Source organism: Gopherus flavomarginatus, chromosome 10, assembly GCF_025201925.1.
Source record: "Gopherus flavomarginatus isolate rGopFla2 chromosome 10, rGopFla2.mat.asm, whole genome shotgun sequence".
NCBI lineage: Eukaryota > Metazoa > Chordata > Testudines > Testudinidae > Gopherus > Gopherus flavomarginatus.
This window is the reverse complement of record NC_066626.1, coordinates 8,146,140-8,162,418: the sequence shown is the minus strand read 5'-3', so window position 1 is coordinate 8,162,418 and position 16,279 is coordinate 8,146,140. Positions and strand designations below refer to the sequence as shown.

At 48.9% G+C, this 16,279-nt stretch overlaps 1 protein-coding gene across 12 annotated transcripts in view; it reads right to left on the bottom strand.

Moving 5' to 3' along the window:
* Window positions 1-1,246: 1,246 nt before the first annotated feature.
* The window catches only part of MLPH (melanophilin), a 90,600-nt gene continuing 75,567 nt past the window's right edge, over window positions 1,247-16,279 (bottom strand). For 10 of the 12 annotated variants that reach the window (XM_050916526.1, XM_050916528.1, XM_050916522.1 and 7 more), the window contains 6 exons: window positions 14,253-14,408; window positions 13,455-13,547; window positions 10,931-11,023; window positions 9,521-9,578; window positions 5,248-5,345; window positions 1,247-4,466 (listed from right to left, as the gene is read on the bottom strand). In XM_050916526.1, the coding sequence (XP_050772483.1) occupies window positions 4,440-4,466; window positions 5,248-5,345; window positions 9,521-9,578; window positions 10,931-11,023; window positions 13,455-13,547; window positions 14,253-14,408 (525 nt within the window). In that variant the 3' untranslated portion in view covers window positions 1,247-4,439. The remainder of the gene's footprint in view (window positions 4,467-5,247; window positions 5,346-9,520; window positions 9,579-10,930; window positions 11,024-13,454; window positions 13,548-14,252; window positions 14,409-16,279) is intronic. The other 2 variants (XM_050916527.1, XM_050916534.1) reach the window with 1 other exon arrangement.

Below are 16,279 nucleotides of genomic sequence, written 5' to 3'. Positions count from 1 at the left end.
GTTATGTGGGCCGCATCCACACGACATATATACTACCTGACTGGCTCTGAGGATGTCACTTGGGCTGCAGCTGTGTGCTGATTGGGCCGTGGATTAAGAACCACTGCTCTACCCTGAGAGATCTGGCTTGTTTCCAGGCCCCATTGCAAAACCCCAGTGTAAACAAGGTAATGCTGCTAATTGTCACCAGTGTAGCTTACCCTGGTTTCATGCAGAGATAAGCTACACCAGTTCAAGACACCATTGACCTTGTCTACAACGGGACTGTATTAGACCAGCTACACTGAAGACTGGAATCAGGGCAAAATCTCAGTATATGCTTTGCTCAGCTGGAAAAGCTGGATTCTAAAGGTCTTGGCTACAGTGGCAATAGACACAGATACTGCTAAACTAGTCATAGCGGGTGGGATATTTCCGCCAATGGAGCCTCGACGAGGGAATGTTACTTTATGGAAGCGCTTGTCCCGTTCCAGAATTGAAAGTACACTGCAGCGTTAGAGGCGAGGATATTTCTCATGGAAATTACTGTGTAACTGTAGTTAAGCTACATAAATCAGCCGCTGTGTCCTGCAATTTGTAAGGCAGTCGTTAAAGAAAAAATAAACCACAGCCCTTCTGGTTTGGGTATCCAGGAATCCTTTCATGGTTTTCAACTTTACAGCTTGCCGTTTTGAACAGCTCACCAGCTCAGCTGATGGGATTCACGATGAAACCTGCCTGCTTGCAAACTGCACGAGCCCTAATTAGATCACAGCATCGGAATGTGATTTGTTTGGTCTTTGCAGAGGTGTGGCCATTCAAATAAGCAAAGCTTAATGCGTCAATAAATCAAAACTTTTTGTTGGGTGGGTGCAGGGTTGTTCTAAAGAATTTCTCCTGTTCCTACTTCCTTTTATGTATCAATCCCATTTGTTAATCCATGGATGTTCTGGTAGCTCCTGTGCTTACAACATAATGGCACAGGACCCAGATAACAAATTGCAGCCAATAGGGCACGTACAGTATGGGGCATTGTTCGATACGTCTCCTCTGTAGCTCCTGAATGAGTGTGAAAACACAGGCATGTGATCCATGCCAGGTTCATGAATGTATTTCTCTGCCGCCCTGCGCCCAAATCCTCTGTTTCAACGCCATAGCTTCATTTCCTGTACTTTAACAATTGCATTTTGCAAATATGATGCAGTTGCACTGCCTGGTTAAGTGAGGAAAGTCAGCAGAGAGACAAACAATTCTGCCAAAAAGTAGATGCAAAATGGGGTGCTAGGATCTCCTACCACAAAATTGGCTTTATTGTAAGACTTAACATATGTACAGATATATAGAGACAGAGGCGGATGAAAGCAGATAAATAAAATGGCCTGAAAGCTAGAGTCTTATTTTACATTGCCGAGGTTTGTCATGAGATTCTGACAGACTGGTACTGAACTAAAGGTGGAACTGCGGATGACGGTGAACCCCATGCTTCGTGGGAATATGCTCATGACTGTATATATGATAGAACTGGAATATGTTTTATGCTACACATGCCATGTAACATATCTATGTAAAGGTTGTGATCTACTGAATACACTCCTCCTATTGGTATGCATGTAGCATTTTTGTACTTGAAGTTAGGAATACTGGCTGTATACTTGCTTGATTTCTAAGTAGCCTCTGTAAAGCGTTTGAGCAGCTTCTTGAGAAAGGACTGTGCAAGTTAAGTGCCCAATCAAGAAGCACTTAAGAGACAATGGATCTTGGGAGGCTCCAATCCACATAAGAAGTCTACACGAGGACGTTCAAGGTAGCAGGTAAGCCATGGCTGCTGCCTGTAAAAATGGAGTCATGCAGGGACGTGTGACTTGCCCATATGACTCCAAAATTCCATCTTAGAGCTGGACTTTGCATAGGAGAGAGGAGGCGGTGTCCACCCACAAGAGACAGTCTACTTAAACCCCTGGGAGACCCCTCCATTTTGTCTTCAACTGGCTAAAGAGAGAGCCTCTCCACACCCAAGGATACCCGAAAGAGACTGGAACAAAGGAAAGCAACTACAGGGGGTGTGAGTGATTGCTGGACCCAGACCAGAAGGAGACTAGTCTGTAAAAGGAAGTTTACTGGAACTGGTGAGGTTTTATCTGTACTCAGTTTTCTTAGACATAGACTTGCGTGTTCTATTTTATTTTCCTTGGTAATTCACTTTGTTCTGTCTGTTACTACTTGGAACCACTTAAATCCTACTTTCTGTATTTAATAAAATCACTTTTTTTACTTAATTAACCCAGAGTATGTATTAATACCAGGGGAGGTGGGGGGAAGAGGCAAACAGCTGTGCATCTCTCTCTATCAGTGTTATAGAGGGCGAACAATTTGTGAGTTTACCCGATATACGTTTTATACAGGGTAAAATGGATTTATTTGGGGTTTGAACCCCACTGGGAATTGGGCATCTGAGTGTTCAAGACAGGAACACTTTTGTAAGCTGCTTTCAATTAACTCTGCAGCTTTGGGGCACGTGCTTCAGACCCTGGGTCTGTGTTGGAGCAGACCGGTGTGTCTGGCTCAACAAGACAAGATGCTGGAGTCCCAGGCTGGCAGGGAAAACAGGGGCAGAAGTAGTCTTGGCACATCAGGTGGCAGCTCCCAAGGGGGTTTCTGTGATCCAACCCATCACACTGCGCATAGCAGAGGATGTGTTTATAGTCAAGGTGGTACTGTACTGTGGCTTTAAAAAATCACCAGGCCAGGTCCTCAGCTGGTATAAATCTGCATCATTGCATTGACTTCAGCTGAGTTGCCTTACACCAGCTGAGGATCTGGGTCACTGGGTTATGCTTGATGTCAGCTCAGTGGCGAGATATATACAACTGGTCATTTAATTTATTTGCAGGGTGCTGTGATGACATGGTTGTGGCTAGAAGTTGGTTTCTAACAGAGATAATTATACTTATTTCTTGGAACAACCTAGCCATATGCCAATTTAAAGAGAGCTCAGGATCTCAGCTTGGACTATAGCAGTGAGAATGGAAATGACTTCTAAAGGATCATGAAGGGAATCTGAGCGTTTAAGTAGCTTCTACATGAATTCTACTAAAAATGAGGCAGCAGCTGCGGAGAAGTCACATTGGTTCATTTCAGCTCTCATGTCCAAGAGAATAAGAACAGTAGGCTGAGGATACAAATACTATTAGTCGGTCACAACTACAGCTAGTTGGAAAATTTTCATCAAAATTTGTTTTTTTTACCCCCAAAATGCAAATTTTGTCAAATCAGAATGTTTTGAAAAACATGTCGATTTTGATGAATTTTCTCCACATCCCAAGAAGCATTTTAAAAATGTTGAAACATCCAATTTTGACACATTGGGACTAGAACATTTTCATTTTTCAGTTCAAGATGACTTTTTCAAAAAACCCCTTTTTTATCTAAAAACATTTGAAAGTTTTGAGATCGAAATGGGAATTAAAGGTTTCAGTTTTATTGAAATGAAACGTTTTGATTGACCCCCAACCTTTTTTTGGAATTTGGTTCTGCTGGAGATAAAATATTTTGTTTTGTTCCATTTCAGAATGGTAAAAATGCCCAAAAGCACAGAATTTTCTGTGATGTGGTAGCTCTGGGTCCTGCTCACTGACAGTGCAATGAAGTGACTGCAGGACGTATCTGCAGAGGTTCGGTGCTTCCGCTCGTGACCAAAGCCTAATGCAATGACATATTACTCACACGAGGAATCACATGGATCATTCTTAAACTAAATGTTTCCATTTTAAAATACTGAGGTGGCCTCCAACCCTCTTTTAGGAAGCTTCTGTCGCTCCGGCCCAGGGGGGAGAGGGGTGAATGGACAGAACTTGGAGAACTGCAAAGTGACCTTTGCAAATGTCTAGCAGCACAGTTTAAAAGTGTTGGGCTGGGTTTTAGCCATGTGACGCCATTCGAGGCAGTGGGGATTGGGCACTTTAAATCCACTGCAAACTCTTGAATACTGCTGGGTCCAATCACTGACTTCTCTGCACCAACCCAAGAGGAAAGCAACTCACTCCACTGAAGCCACTAGAATTACACCCAGCATGTATCTGGCCCAAATGAGCGCAGCTCCCAGCCTTGACAACGCTGCTTTCAAATGCTGACACACACCCTGGTTTGACAACTATGGAGACTTGTGGAAGAGACAGAGTGGGTGTGTGGTGTAACAGCTGGGGCTGCTTTGCCAGACACTGTGGGCTGGAAATCCTGTCAGGAACAGGCAGCAAGTTTCTTACTGGGACATGGTTGCTTGGGTAGCGAGGTGGAGCCGGAGCTCTGTAAGCACAACTCGGCAGGATTTCCCTGTCCCATGGGACTGCCTCCTCCTCTCTGTCCACCCCTTCGGGGAATGTGTTGAGGGAAATAAAGGTGAAGCTCTGAGCTGAGGCCGGGCATTGTTAGTAAAATTGCAGTGTCGTAAGGCTCCATCTTCTTCAGGGTCGATGGGTCATCACAGGCTTCTGCAAGGCACCAAGAAATTGAACTGAAAACCTCAGGGCTACAGTATCAAACACACAAATCTCATTTGCCCCAGGACTCGCAGAGTTTGCTTTCCATTTCCCTTCTCCCAAGCTGCGTGTCTCTCCTCCTGCAATCTCCACTCGCTGTGGGCTGCCCTCGCTGCCCCTTCCAGAGCAGGAGATAAAGCCACTAGCATGGCTTCCGGGGGAGACGTACCCCTGGAAGATACAACTGCCTCCTTTCATCATGCCCATGTCATGGTCTCATGCATGCTGCTGACCTAGTCACATGCCTTGAGATCGGCTCTGCACTCAACAGCTCCATTTCTTGCCTTTCTGGGCTCCAGTGACTGCACACTGGCTAAGGGCGGGCAGGCTGAACCACACCACAGAGGAGTAGTTGCTGGTGTCTGGGCACCATTGGTGTCTCATAGGTTTCAGCAGTGGAGCACCATGGAGGCACCATGCATCTAATGTTGGTCAAGATAGGGGTGAAATACAGTTTGCTAAGACTTATGTGCTAATTTATTGATGTAGCGAAATGCCCAGACCCTATATGGCCAATTAGCAAGAACTCTAAGCAATTCTCCACTCCTAAAGTGCAGGACAGGACCCCCAGCTGCAGAAATGACCTCTTTGCACACCCCTGCCCCCCACACTCAGTTGCTGCACTGAGCTGAGCCAGACCAGAGACCGGCAGCCCTAATCGGCTTCCTGGCTCTGCAGATTGAAACACCTCCAATCATGTGTCGGGCTAAGAAGTGAGAGTCTGGAAGGTTACCGCGAAGATGCGATCTGCTTTCCTGTTCTTCCCGTTGGGGTTCCTTTGTGTCAAAGAGCCTCGGTAAATGGAGTTTCGATCAAAGGATTCGTCGCCGACTTTACAAAAACAAAAGATAAAATAGCTTACGTTGGTGATGCAGAGCTAAGATCACGTGTGGGTGACAAGAAATGCACCTGGATCTTTGAAATAGCTTCCTCACCCTGCTCTGGGCCTGAGTCTCCTCTGACTCACAGCAGTTTTACACGGGTGTGTAATCAATGAGTTACTCCCGATTTACACCACTGTAAACCAGAAGAGAATTAGACTCTTCATATTCGAGGCACACAGGGCGTGAGCCAGGTCATATTCCACATCAGTCAGAGGTGTCAGTTTCTCACTGAGCCACTGGTGTGATTTCCATTCATAATTCAGTATCTACAGTTCATGAATGAGCCTGAACAATTCAACCAACAACCTCCTGGTTATTCAGCCAGCCGCTCGCCTCAGCGTGCTCATTATTCTATCGGTGACTCCTGATTTGTATTTATACGTCCCCCCTCTTCCCATCCAGGAGAACAGTAGGAATCCACCTTGGAGATGCTCTGAGAGGCAGCTTCATAGAATCTATTACAGTAGCGTGTACAGTGACCCTGGAAGCGGCTTGATAATTTCTCAGAACAGGTTCTTGGCCAGCATAGACAAGAGGCAACTCGGGGTGTTCAGGGTGCAGGTGAGAGCACCTGTGGCTGTCTTACAGTGGGATTGTACTGTCTGCATGTGGAAATATAACTCCCAGTTAAAGGCCTGGTTCTCCTTGGCTTTGCTTCCGTGGAGCCTTTACACCAGTGGCTTCTCTTTTGACCTGGTCCCATGACTGCGGTGGGACCAGGTCAAACTCAGTGAGATAGTCAGAGAAATAACAGCAACTCTTGACTTGTGCTCAAATTAATCCAGTCACCTGCAATTCTGCTGTTCAGAGTAGACACCAGGGCACCTAGGCACCATGGCAGGTGCATTAGAAACATAAGGGGACAGATCCTCTGTCCCTCCCATGCCCCCTGCAGCCCAGAAGGGACTGTTGTAAGGCAGCAGCTGGGGATTCTCCTAGCTGAGGGATCCTCAGCTGGCACGGCTGCTCCGGCATATGGGGTTGTGCTGAGGCAGGGCTGTGGTTCTGGAAGCCGTCCTCCACCAGCACCAGCGGGAGGTGCACATACTGGCCATCAGAGCACTGCAGATGGGGAAGGAGAATTCGCCTGGCAGAGGAACAGCACCGGGACGCTGTGAGTGCCTCTCCACTGCCCTCCCTCAGAGGCCCTGCGTAGGTGCTTGCTGGGGCTGGAGGAGAGGTATTGGGCTGGATGGGGAGGAGATTAGCTGCTATGGCCATTCTGGGCTGAGAACATTGGAAGGCTGCTGGAGCTTAGAGCAGACCCCTGCAGCAGCCCAGAAATAAGCTGGTTTTAAGCCCCTTGTGCGCCAGCTTTGCCCATCCACTCCCTGGGGTGCATCTTTTGCACTGTGCTTCCAGGAGCCCTCTGCTCAAAAGAACAAAGGCTCACGTACAAGCTACAGCTGGGTTCTGCTTACACAAAGCACTGACGGGATCACTCTGGTCAGAGCAATGGCTGCTCCTTGAAAATAGGGCTGCGTTTACTCTTCTGCAATGATCCCACAGCAAATCCACTCCATTCACAAGATCAGGCACTGCCAGCTCAACCTGCTGGCTAAATATCGAGCCACGGCTCCTCGGCCTCATGCCTCATCGTTACCAGGAAAGCTGCTGGAACTAGAAAGTAGCTGAGGATGTAGCGGATGCAGGAGTGGAATGGAATGCAGCCTGTTCTTTGGCAGCGAGACGGGCGCTGGAGCGGGGCCGGGGATAGAGGCTTGTTTCTGTCAAACTAAGACAGGAGTCAAAAGGGAAACGCAGCTGTTCAGGAACCACTGTTCTGATCCTCACCGCATTCTCAATTTTAAGCCATCAAGGGTTTTTCTTTTAAAATCTATTTGCCGGAGGTTCTTAGCGACCGAGAAAGACAAAACACAACATTCTGCCTAAAAACCACAGTACCACTGAAACACGGACTCAGGTTCCTACGCTAAAAGCATCAGACAAAGCCAGGGTATCATCTGCAATTCTCCCTTTCTGCACTCAGAGCAGAGCAGCGGGTGGGCTCTGGTTCTCGCATGGTTCTGCTCTTGGAAGACTTTGCAAACACCTCTGTGGTCGGAAAGCCCTTGGGTATGCTGGAGCTGTGGGCAGGAGGGGCAAAGGGAACCTTACAAGAGCTTTTTGTCTCCCCGGCCCAGTTCTGGGAACAGCTCAGCCTGTCTCTGCTGTTACATGGCCTGGAGATCACGGTGCATTCCAGGCATGTCCCCAATCCAGACCTGTTGTGCCTATCTACACTGGAGGAGCTGGGAGGAATCCTCTGCTGCACAGTTCGGTCACCTTCAGCGACTCTCTGCACCACTGAAGCCTTCGCATGGGCTAGGATCTGGCCCCCTGCTGGGCACAGAGGCTCACAATAGCAGGTTAATTACTTCAATTCCTAGATAAAGGGACACAATGGGTCAAAATCCCCCTTGGAGTAAGAAGATGACACTTTGCTGATTTCCAAAGAGTTGGGCCCACTTCCAGCCAGGCTGAGCGTCCCATTTTTGTGGTATATGGCTGCATTCGAAACCCCAGCTACAGGGGTTCTTTCCGCAGCGAGGCATAGACCAGCCTATTGGTCTCCACTGAGGCATACGGGAGCAAAGTATAAACTCCCGTTAGTTAGCCCGCTGCATTCAGGGGCGGCTCCAGGCCCCAGAAAGCCAAGCGCATGCTTGCGGCGGCCTGCCACTGGGGGCGCTCTGCAGGTCGCCACGAGGGCGGCAGGCAGGCTGCCTTCGGCAGTTTGCCTGTGGTGGGTCCGCTGGTCCCGCAGCTTCGGCGGTCCTCCCACAAGCGTGCCTGCAGAGGGTCCGCTGGTCCCGTGGCTTCGGCGGACCCACTGCAGGACCAGCGGACCCTCCACAGGCAAGCCGCTGAAGGCAGCCTGCCTGCTGTGCTTGGGGTGGCAAAATGCCTAGAGTCGCCCCTGGCTGCATTGAGGGGGACTGCATGGCACACTGTTATGGAAACTTCCTTAGCACAAGCAAGTCCCCCTCTGACCTCCCGACATCCCTACGAACCCGGGAACGCCAGGCTTAATGAGGCAGCTTTTTGAACCTCTACACAATCTCCCATTCGCTCTCGCCTAGTTCCAATTTCCCCTATCTGCAGCCTTCCCTGCACAACCTTGTATGTCAATGACCTGGGGGGAAAGTCGCAAGGAGATACTGAGTCATTCTGCTTCCCTGTGGGGGCGCCTGAGGGATTAGACTCCTGCTCTGACGTCGGCTGATCACCCCATCACTCTATCTGCATGCCAGGAGTGCAGCACCTCGGTTATCTAGCTGCCCTTTCAGCGAAAGAGCCGATGACCCTCCTCACCAACAAAGAGAAGGGACCTCGCTCCCTGTGAGATTCAGACCAGGAAACGTGCCTTGCAATTCACTTTTAATGGGGGCAGAGGGAGGGGAGGATGCTAAATTCATTCTCTGTATGAAATGATTACTTTTCCCTTTCCTCGCCACTCCTTCCCCTGCTCAGCACTTATCTAGAAGGAGAGCCGCTCTTTCTTCAATCCCTCCTGCAAGCTTACAATTCAAGATAAGAGAGAAGTGGAAAAATCATTTCCTAAGGGCTCTTGCCGACAGCGGCCAGGGCATAACATATCCAGAGCCCTTCCCTTCGCACGGCCACGGTGGCTAGCTTTCAGGTCTTCGTCTTCTTTGAGACACTTCTAGCAGCTGTAGTGCGGCAATGGCTCCTGCTCCCAGAGGAGAGGTCGGAATGATGACGATCCAGGGACTGCAAAGACACTCACATCAAGGGAAAACCCACTAGGGGAGAGGCAAATACCGCAGACGTGAGGGAGAGGGGGAATGCTGACGATCTTTATTTCCTTAGGGGAGTGGACAGTACAGAATCCTGTTTTCCACTGGGATGGGCCAGGAAGACTTTTAGCCTTTTGCTTCAATCTGGCCACTGAACTCTACTTCTTTTCTCGGATCCCGCAGGCCTATTTCTAAAATCCCACTCCCCTGCACTTGCCATGCCGGCTCCCCGGTTGAAAAACATGGCCGGAAGCCGGACAGATGTGAGTTCCTGCCCCCACAGTGTGGGACACGAGTTCTCACAGGGTCCAACATTACCCCCACCCTTTCCTCAGACACAAGCGGAGAACACAAGTCTTACCGGCAATTTCAAGGGAACTGTTGAATTTTCTCCTTAACACCTGTGGCATAGACATTACCTAAAAGAGAAAGGAGAGGAGTTGTGGTTAATCTCTGGGACTGTGCCCTTTCTCTCAAAGCACTGTCTGAGGGGGCCAGCAGGTAGGCTTTCCTTCTGTGTTTAGGAAAGATACCAATCTCCAACACGCCTTCACATGTCCATCCCAGTCACAATCAGCCAGCTGAGCATGTACCGGTGGGAATGTTGCGTTTACTAGCCGACTGTACCCAGAATACATGGCAGGCAGGAGATACATAAGGGGAAAAGCAAAGCAAAGATCATTGTTTAATTCTTCCCAAAGGCAAAACTCTATTTGACACGAGAAATCCTGACAGCCCTCTTGGAACTAATTCTAACTAACAGCACTTTGTTAACCTTAAGGCGAATGGTTAGGAGGCCGGGTACCATACAGAAGTCTGCATTCTCCAGAGGGTTAAGAGAGACTATTGCACATTCAGAATGAAAATAATGCAGCATTTGTAACAGGTACCAGATTTGAGGCCCGACAGACAGTGGGACCCTCTTTAGCTCTTGCACCAGTGCAAACTTTCCTAAGTGGCTATGCCGTCATGTCTCAGCCCTGAGCCGGAGTAATCGCTTTGGCCAACTAAGCATTTAAGCATCTGCTTAAGACTTCTCCTATTCAGCCATGTTTTGCTGACTAGGGATAATTTGAGTCTGTGGACCAGTGGCTACTTTATAATGCCCCCTAGTGACCTCAGAACAGCCCTGCATGCAGCCCCTCCTCTCTGTTTCCCCTCTTAGATCCCCAAATAAACTCCATGCAGGGTTTTCCCAGTCAAACCACAACAGCCCTCCTTGGGGTCTGATTTATTAAATCAAAGCTCAGAACTAAACACCCTTCAGCAGGGTACAGCCCAACTGCCCCGGTCTGGCCAAGGCAGGAAGGGCTTTGACAAGCTAGGCCCTGCCCTTCCTAGCTGCAGCCATTCCCCTGGTCTCAGGATCTGTAGTCTCACCACAGCCCCCCGAGCTTCCGCCTCACTGCAGCCATCTTCTGCAGGAAATTCCCTGGTTCCCTTCAGGCAGGGCTCATCCCTCTATCAGGGTTGGCTTGGCCCCAGGCTCTCCAGCCCAAGGCAAGCCACCCTGCTACAGTGAAGAGGACAGTGCAGTTCCCATGCCTGTTACTGGCCTTTCTGCCAAGTCTGCCAACAGCAGCTACCAATTATACATATGTGATGGGGACACGTGTCCGTTAGGAATTGGCTGAGTTTCCCAAACCCATTTCACGCAGACCACTTGATGTCTCTTCAAAGGGTAGTGGCCACAATCGCTCCAGACTACCCAAGTTTTCTCTGGTTTGTTTTAATCACGTCGCTGACAGCCAGGAGCCATCTGTGTACTCACTTTGAAGTCATTTGGCGATGCCATCTCTGAAGAGTCCGTACTTTGATCTCCTTGGCCGCTACCTACGTTCCTGGGAGGCTGGAGCATAAACAGCTTGGGACAGAAGAAATGTAAAAGATTGCTATGACTTCTTCAGTGCCAAAAGACAAGCGAGAGGCACAGCTGTCCAGTGGGCTGACCAGAGCAACTGGGACATTTGCAGCACTGGTCCTCCATGCCAACTCATCCTCCATGGTGATACTGAGGGACCTATGAGTTACATTAACTGACGGCTCAAAGAGTGGCATTGAGCGAATAGCTAATCCCGTGGGCAGAGCACTGGGTTCTAATCCCAGCCCTGCTACTAAGCGAGATAACTTTGGGCAAGTCACTTCACCTCTTTGTTTCCCTTCCCAACGTTTGACTGTCTTGTCTGTTTAGATTGTAAGTGTGTCCCATGAGCTCTTGATGCCAACTGGCAGAGTGCATAAGGGTTACAGGGATCGCCGGGGGCTGGCATTAACATTCTGGTTCATCAAAGAGTGTGATGTGAGGTGTCTACAGAAAGCCGGGATCACACTAGTCATCAGTGTCGTTGTGAAATGTGTGTGTGTGTGTGTTGTGGAAAGAGTTATGTACTTAAACTGAAAATTATGTTTTTAAGGTCTAAGGACAGGTGAAAAGCAGGTTTTCTTTCAGACAAGAAACATTTATTGGTTTGTTTACATGTAAATTAAGTCTTGCTTGGTTCACACTGGGCCTCCACTCACAAGCTTGAGCTGAATGCTAATGAAGATTGTGGAATCTTCACAGAAAGGAAATTCACAGGAATAGGAAAAACAGCAAGAGTTTTTCTGTCTAGGGGCAATACACTGAAGTTTGGAAACCATATCTGAGGCTACGTCCAGACTACCTGCCGTATCGGCGGGTTAAAATCGATTGCTCGGGGATCGATATATCGCGTCTCATCTAGACGCGATATATCGATCCCCGAGCGCGCTTATATCGATTCCGGAACTCCATCAACCCCAACGGAGCTGCGGAATCGACAGGGGGAGCCGCGGACATCGATCCCGCGCGGTGAGGATGGGTGAGTAATCCGATCTTAGATACTTCGATTTCAGCTACGTTATTCACATAGCTGAAGTTGTGTATCTAAGATCGATTTCCCCCCATAGTGTAGACCAGCCCTGAGGTACAATTCTGTGCATTCCTTCAGTTTGTGAGGACAACTTATCAGCAGGCTTGATCCTATGAGAAGGGATCTCAAACCAGCAGAAAACACTAGGGAAATGACTTGGGGTAAGTTTGCTTTCTTGGAGGAGGTAGGGGAGTACCTCGTTAGTTACATTTGGCTCCAGAAAGCTCATTATAATTTTGTTTTATATGTAACCACTTTTTTCAATATTCCTTCTCACCCTTACTTGAATCTCTGTTCTTTGATACTAAACAGATCCTTGTTTTCACTAGATACAAAGACAGAGAAAGTGAGAGAGCTAACGGCTGTGGTGATGCCCAGTTCCATCCTGCACGCGGGTATGTGCTGTTCCTTTGGGAGTGTTGTGAGAATTCAGTGGAGCAGAGGTGAGGCACTACAGAGGGGTTGGTGTGTGCCCATTGCTCACCTGCACAGAGACAGCGAGGCCTGCAAAGTCCTGGCAGGCAGTGCTTGTCTTGTCAGAGACAAGTGGTTTCAGAGAGGTGATCCACAGCAGGCACAGACAAGACTGCGTCCCACTAAGGGCACGTGGTACCTCCCAACCCTGGCTACTGTGGGGAATGTCACAGTGTGGTTTTAGGGGCAGGGCTGGTCTCCTACTGTGGGTGTGTACAATGCCTAGCCCCGTGGTGTCCTGGGACCTCTAAGCACTACCACAATTCCAGTAACAACAGCCAGGAGATAAAATCCCCTTTTACAATACTGATCTCAGCTGCCCGTGGCTGACTGATCTTAAGAAGGTGGGAAAGTTCTTGTGTCCCCATTTTAAAGGGTAGTATGCTGACATGGCAGCGGTTGCTGCAGATGAGGATCTCATGTCTAAAATGAATGGGGAAAACTGAAGACTTCCTGTCACAGATGAGTGGGATTTCTTTCTGATAAAGGAGACAGCGTGCAGTAAACGAATATATGTGCAGTGTCTAGAGCACTGGAGTGGGACTCAGGAGACCTGGCTTCTATTCCCAGCCCTGCCACTGGCCTGCTGGGTAACCTTGGGCAAGTCACTCCCCTCACTGTGCCTCAGTTTCCCCATGTGTAAGAGGGGGATAATGCTACTGCCCTCCTCTGCAAAGCACTTTGATATATACCAATGGCAAGTGCTGTAAAAGAGTTAGGGACTTATCCCACAGCTGTTTTGTTTATACCATATGTAGAATAGCACTTGGGTTAAGGGCCTGATGCAGGAACCGGCAGGGGAGGCTTTTAGTCCTGGACTATTCAGGCGGTCAGATAAGGTGGTCATAACCGTCCCTTCTGGCTTTAACATCACTGTGTCCCATGCACATCTGACTGCTGGGTACACCCTCTGCAGGCAGACACACTCACCTGCGTGCTGTATTTCTTCTTTGGTTTTTCCACTGGTTTCACTGTCAGCCCAGCAGCACTCAGCGCTGCGATTCGAGACTCTATATCGGAAACCTAAGAGAAAAAATGCACATAACTTTCCACAGGTGCGCCCCCAGAAATGACGCCGGGAGCTGGGCAGAGCCCAATCACCACCAATCCCTCTGGCGTCACCTCTGCTGCAGCCACTGGCCCCAGTGCCTCGCCTGGAAGGTCCGTGCCACGCTCAGCCCCTGCCAGGTTGGGGATGAGCCAGCCCTGCACCCATTCTGCAGCAGTGGCACTGCTTTGGGTGTTGCAACCTGGTGTGCGGGACTGCGGCACCATTCAGGTTTGGCCCAGCTGCCCCTCCATAGTTGGAGACAGAAGGGCGGATGGGCCAAATTTGACTGGTGTTGTGACCTAGAGAATGGGGTCCCGGCGCCAGTCAGGCCAAACCTGAATGGCATTGTATCCCCCACGTGCAGGTTGCGCTACCACTCCGTTTGGGGGCCCTCGGCAAATTGCCCTGCTGGCAGTGATATACACAGTGCGTAATGTGTGTACGGCTGTGAACATCACTATCAATGTGGCAGTGTAAAGGAAACTCTCATTCCAAGTTTACTTTCTTACTGAGTAAATGATGAAGCATTCAGTGGCTGGCCCAGCGCTGTGTTTGTACAGTGCTGAGCACAGCTGGGGGTCTGGTCTGAGACGACAGCCCCTAGGCACTAATAAATAACAATGCAAGAACCAGCCTGACCTCGCTGGATCACACACTTTGTATAGCTGAGCTATTACCTCGCTCTCGGCACGCTGCATCTGCACGGCTGCCGATGCCACTTTGTCCTCCAGCTCTGACAGCTCGGAGTCTGTGGTCCCGCTGTGCCGCGCACGTTCCTCTAGGTCCCTTGGGGTTTGATCCAGCCCGGATGTCTTTCCAGCAGTTGTGCAGACCTGAAAAAAAAAGCCCTTGTGTGACTCACCTCGCAGTCAGGCATCGTCTGCTCTGCTGTCTTCTCATTCTAACCCCTGCTGCGTTGACACAGGCTGCTCTCTCAGGCCTAGTTAGACAGTCCTCAGGTTACCATGGACTCAGCCCCAGATGGACTGGAGAGATCAGAGCCGTATAACTGCAAACTTCTGTTTCGCTGAACAGTCTGTACCTTTGGACTCCCGCAGGGCTTCCTTCCTCTAAGTGACTGGGCTATTTCCTCCCCTTTGCTATTTTTCAAAAGCAGTGATCACTCTGGCGATGCGGGAAAAGCTCCCTGTGAAATACTAGGACAAAACGGCACGACCTGAATGCGCAAGGATCGTCATGTCGTGCATTGAGACTAGGAGGTAGGCACTCAGAAACAAGGCCAGGCTGCTGTGTCCTACTCTAGCACACTTGCAAGGCGAGGGGAGAGAGAACAGCACTGCCAGGCTGTGAACGCCTCCTGTCTTCTCTAGCTGTGTCTGGATCTGCTGAAGAGCTCGGTGCGGTGTAGAGATGCTACACTTTGGGAGCTGGGGTGTAATTAACTCACCAGTCCCTATCTGTAGCATCCTTATGTTCTGAAAATACATTTTTGCGTAGGGATTCCTCCATGTGCCTGTCAACAAGGTGTTGCATTCACATGTCGACTGAGGTCTATTTGAAAATATGTGTAAACATTTCTTTCTGAATGAGAGGGTTAAAGAAACATTATTACCCATCCTAATACACCATTTGATTACCACTATGTTTCCGGTTTATTGAATAACGCTTATTTCTTGATGATTCCCATCAAATTCTAAAAAAAAAAGATTGGTTTACTTGATTTTGAGAGAGATTTTCATGAAAATGTGCATCATTTCATTGCTGTAGCTTTTGGTGTTGTTATAGAACCAGTACAACCAACTTACAAAATAGTTGTATTCCAAGCCTTTTTTGTTTTTGTTTTTTGGTCTAAGTTCCTTGGGGCAGACACTGTCTTTTTGGTCTGTGGTTGTACAGTGCCTGGCACAATGACATCCCGGTCCCTGACTAGGGCTGCTCGGCACTATTGTAATACACCTAATAAATACAGGACAGTGCCCGGCACAGTGGGGTCCTGCTTAAGGCTATGATTTTTGGCATGGAAAATTGTTGGTAAATTTCACAGCAGAGGTGCTGGAAACAATCAGGGAAAGTCACCGAATAATGTGGTTTTCTCTACATCCACATACACACGAGTATAGTGTGTTTGTGGGGGGGGGGGGGTTTGGAAGGTAAGGCCCGTTGGGGGGATGGGTTGGAGGGCAAACCTACTTGGACACTTACCCCATAGTGGCAGTTTCTGTGCTGGAGGGCTGGGCCCTGCTTCCCGCCCTGGGTGTTTCAACCTAGCACATGGGGTTGCACCGCCACTTAGGTTTGGCCCAGCTGCTCCTCAGTCTCCATTTATGGAGGTGCTGCTGGGCCAAAGCTGAGTGGTGCTGTGACCCCCTGCGCTAGGATGCAATGCCACTTGGTTGGGGAGCCTCATCAAATGTGTTTTTATAGCTGTTTCCAAGATGTCAATGATTTTATTCAAATTCACAATTTCCATGACAAAACTGTAACCATGCCTGGGGTTACTAGACACCTAATAAATAAAGTACAGTGCCTAGCGTCATGAGAACGTAAAAACATAAGAACATAGCATGTTTGTACCAATGAATACACACATCGAACACCTGATTCTAAGTGTTACGTTAACCAGAAGTACCACGACTACCTTCATACCCACAAGGACTGAGTCAACTTAGACATTTGATTGAACGAGACATTAATAACTAATACACAAAATAGCCCTGTTAAAGTAAGAGTGCCAGCATACTGC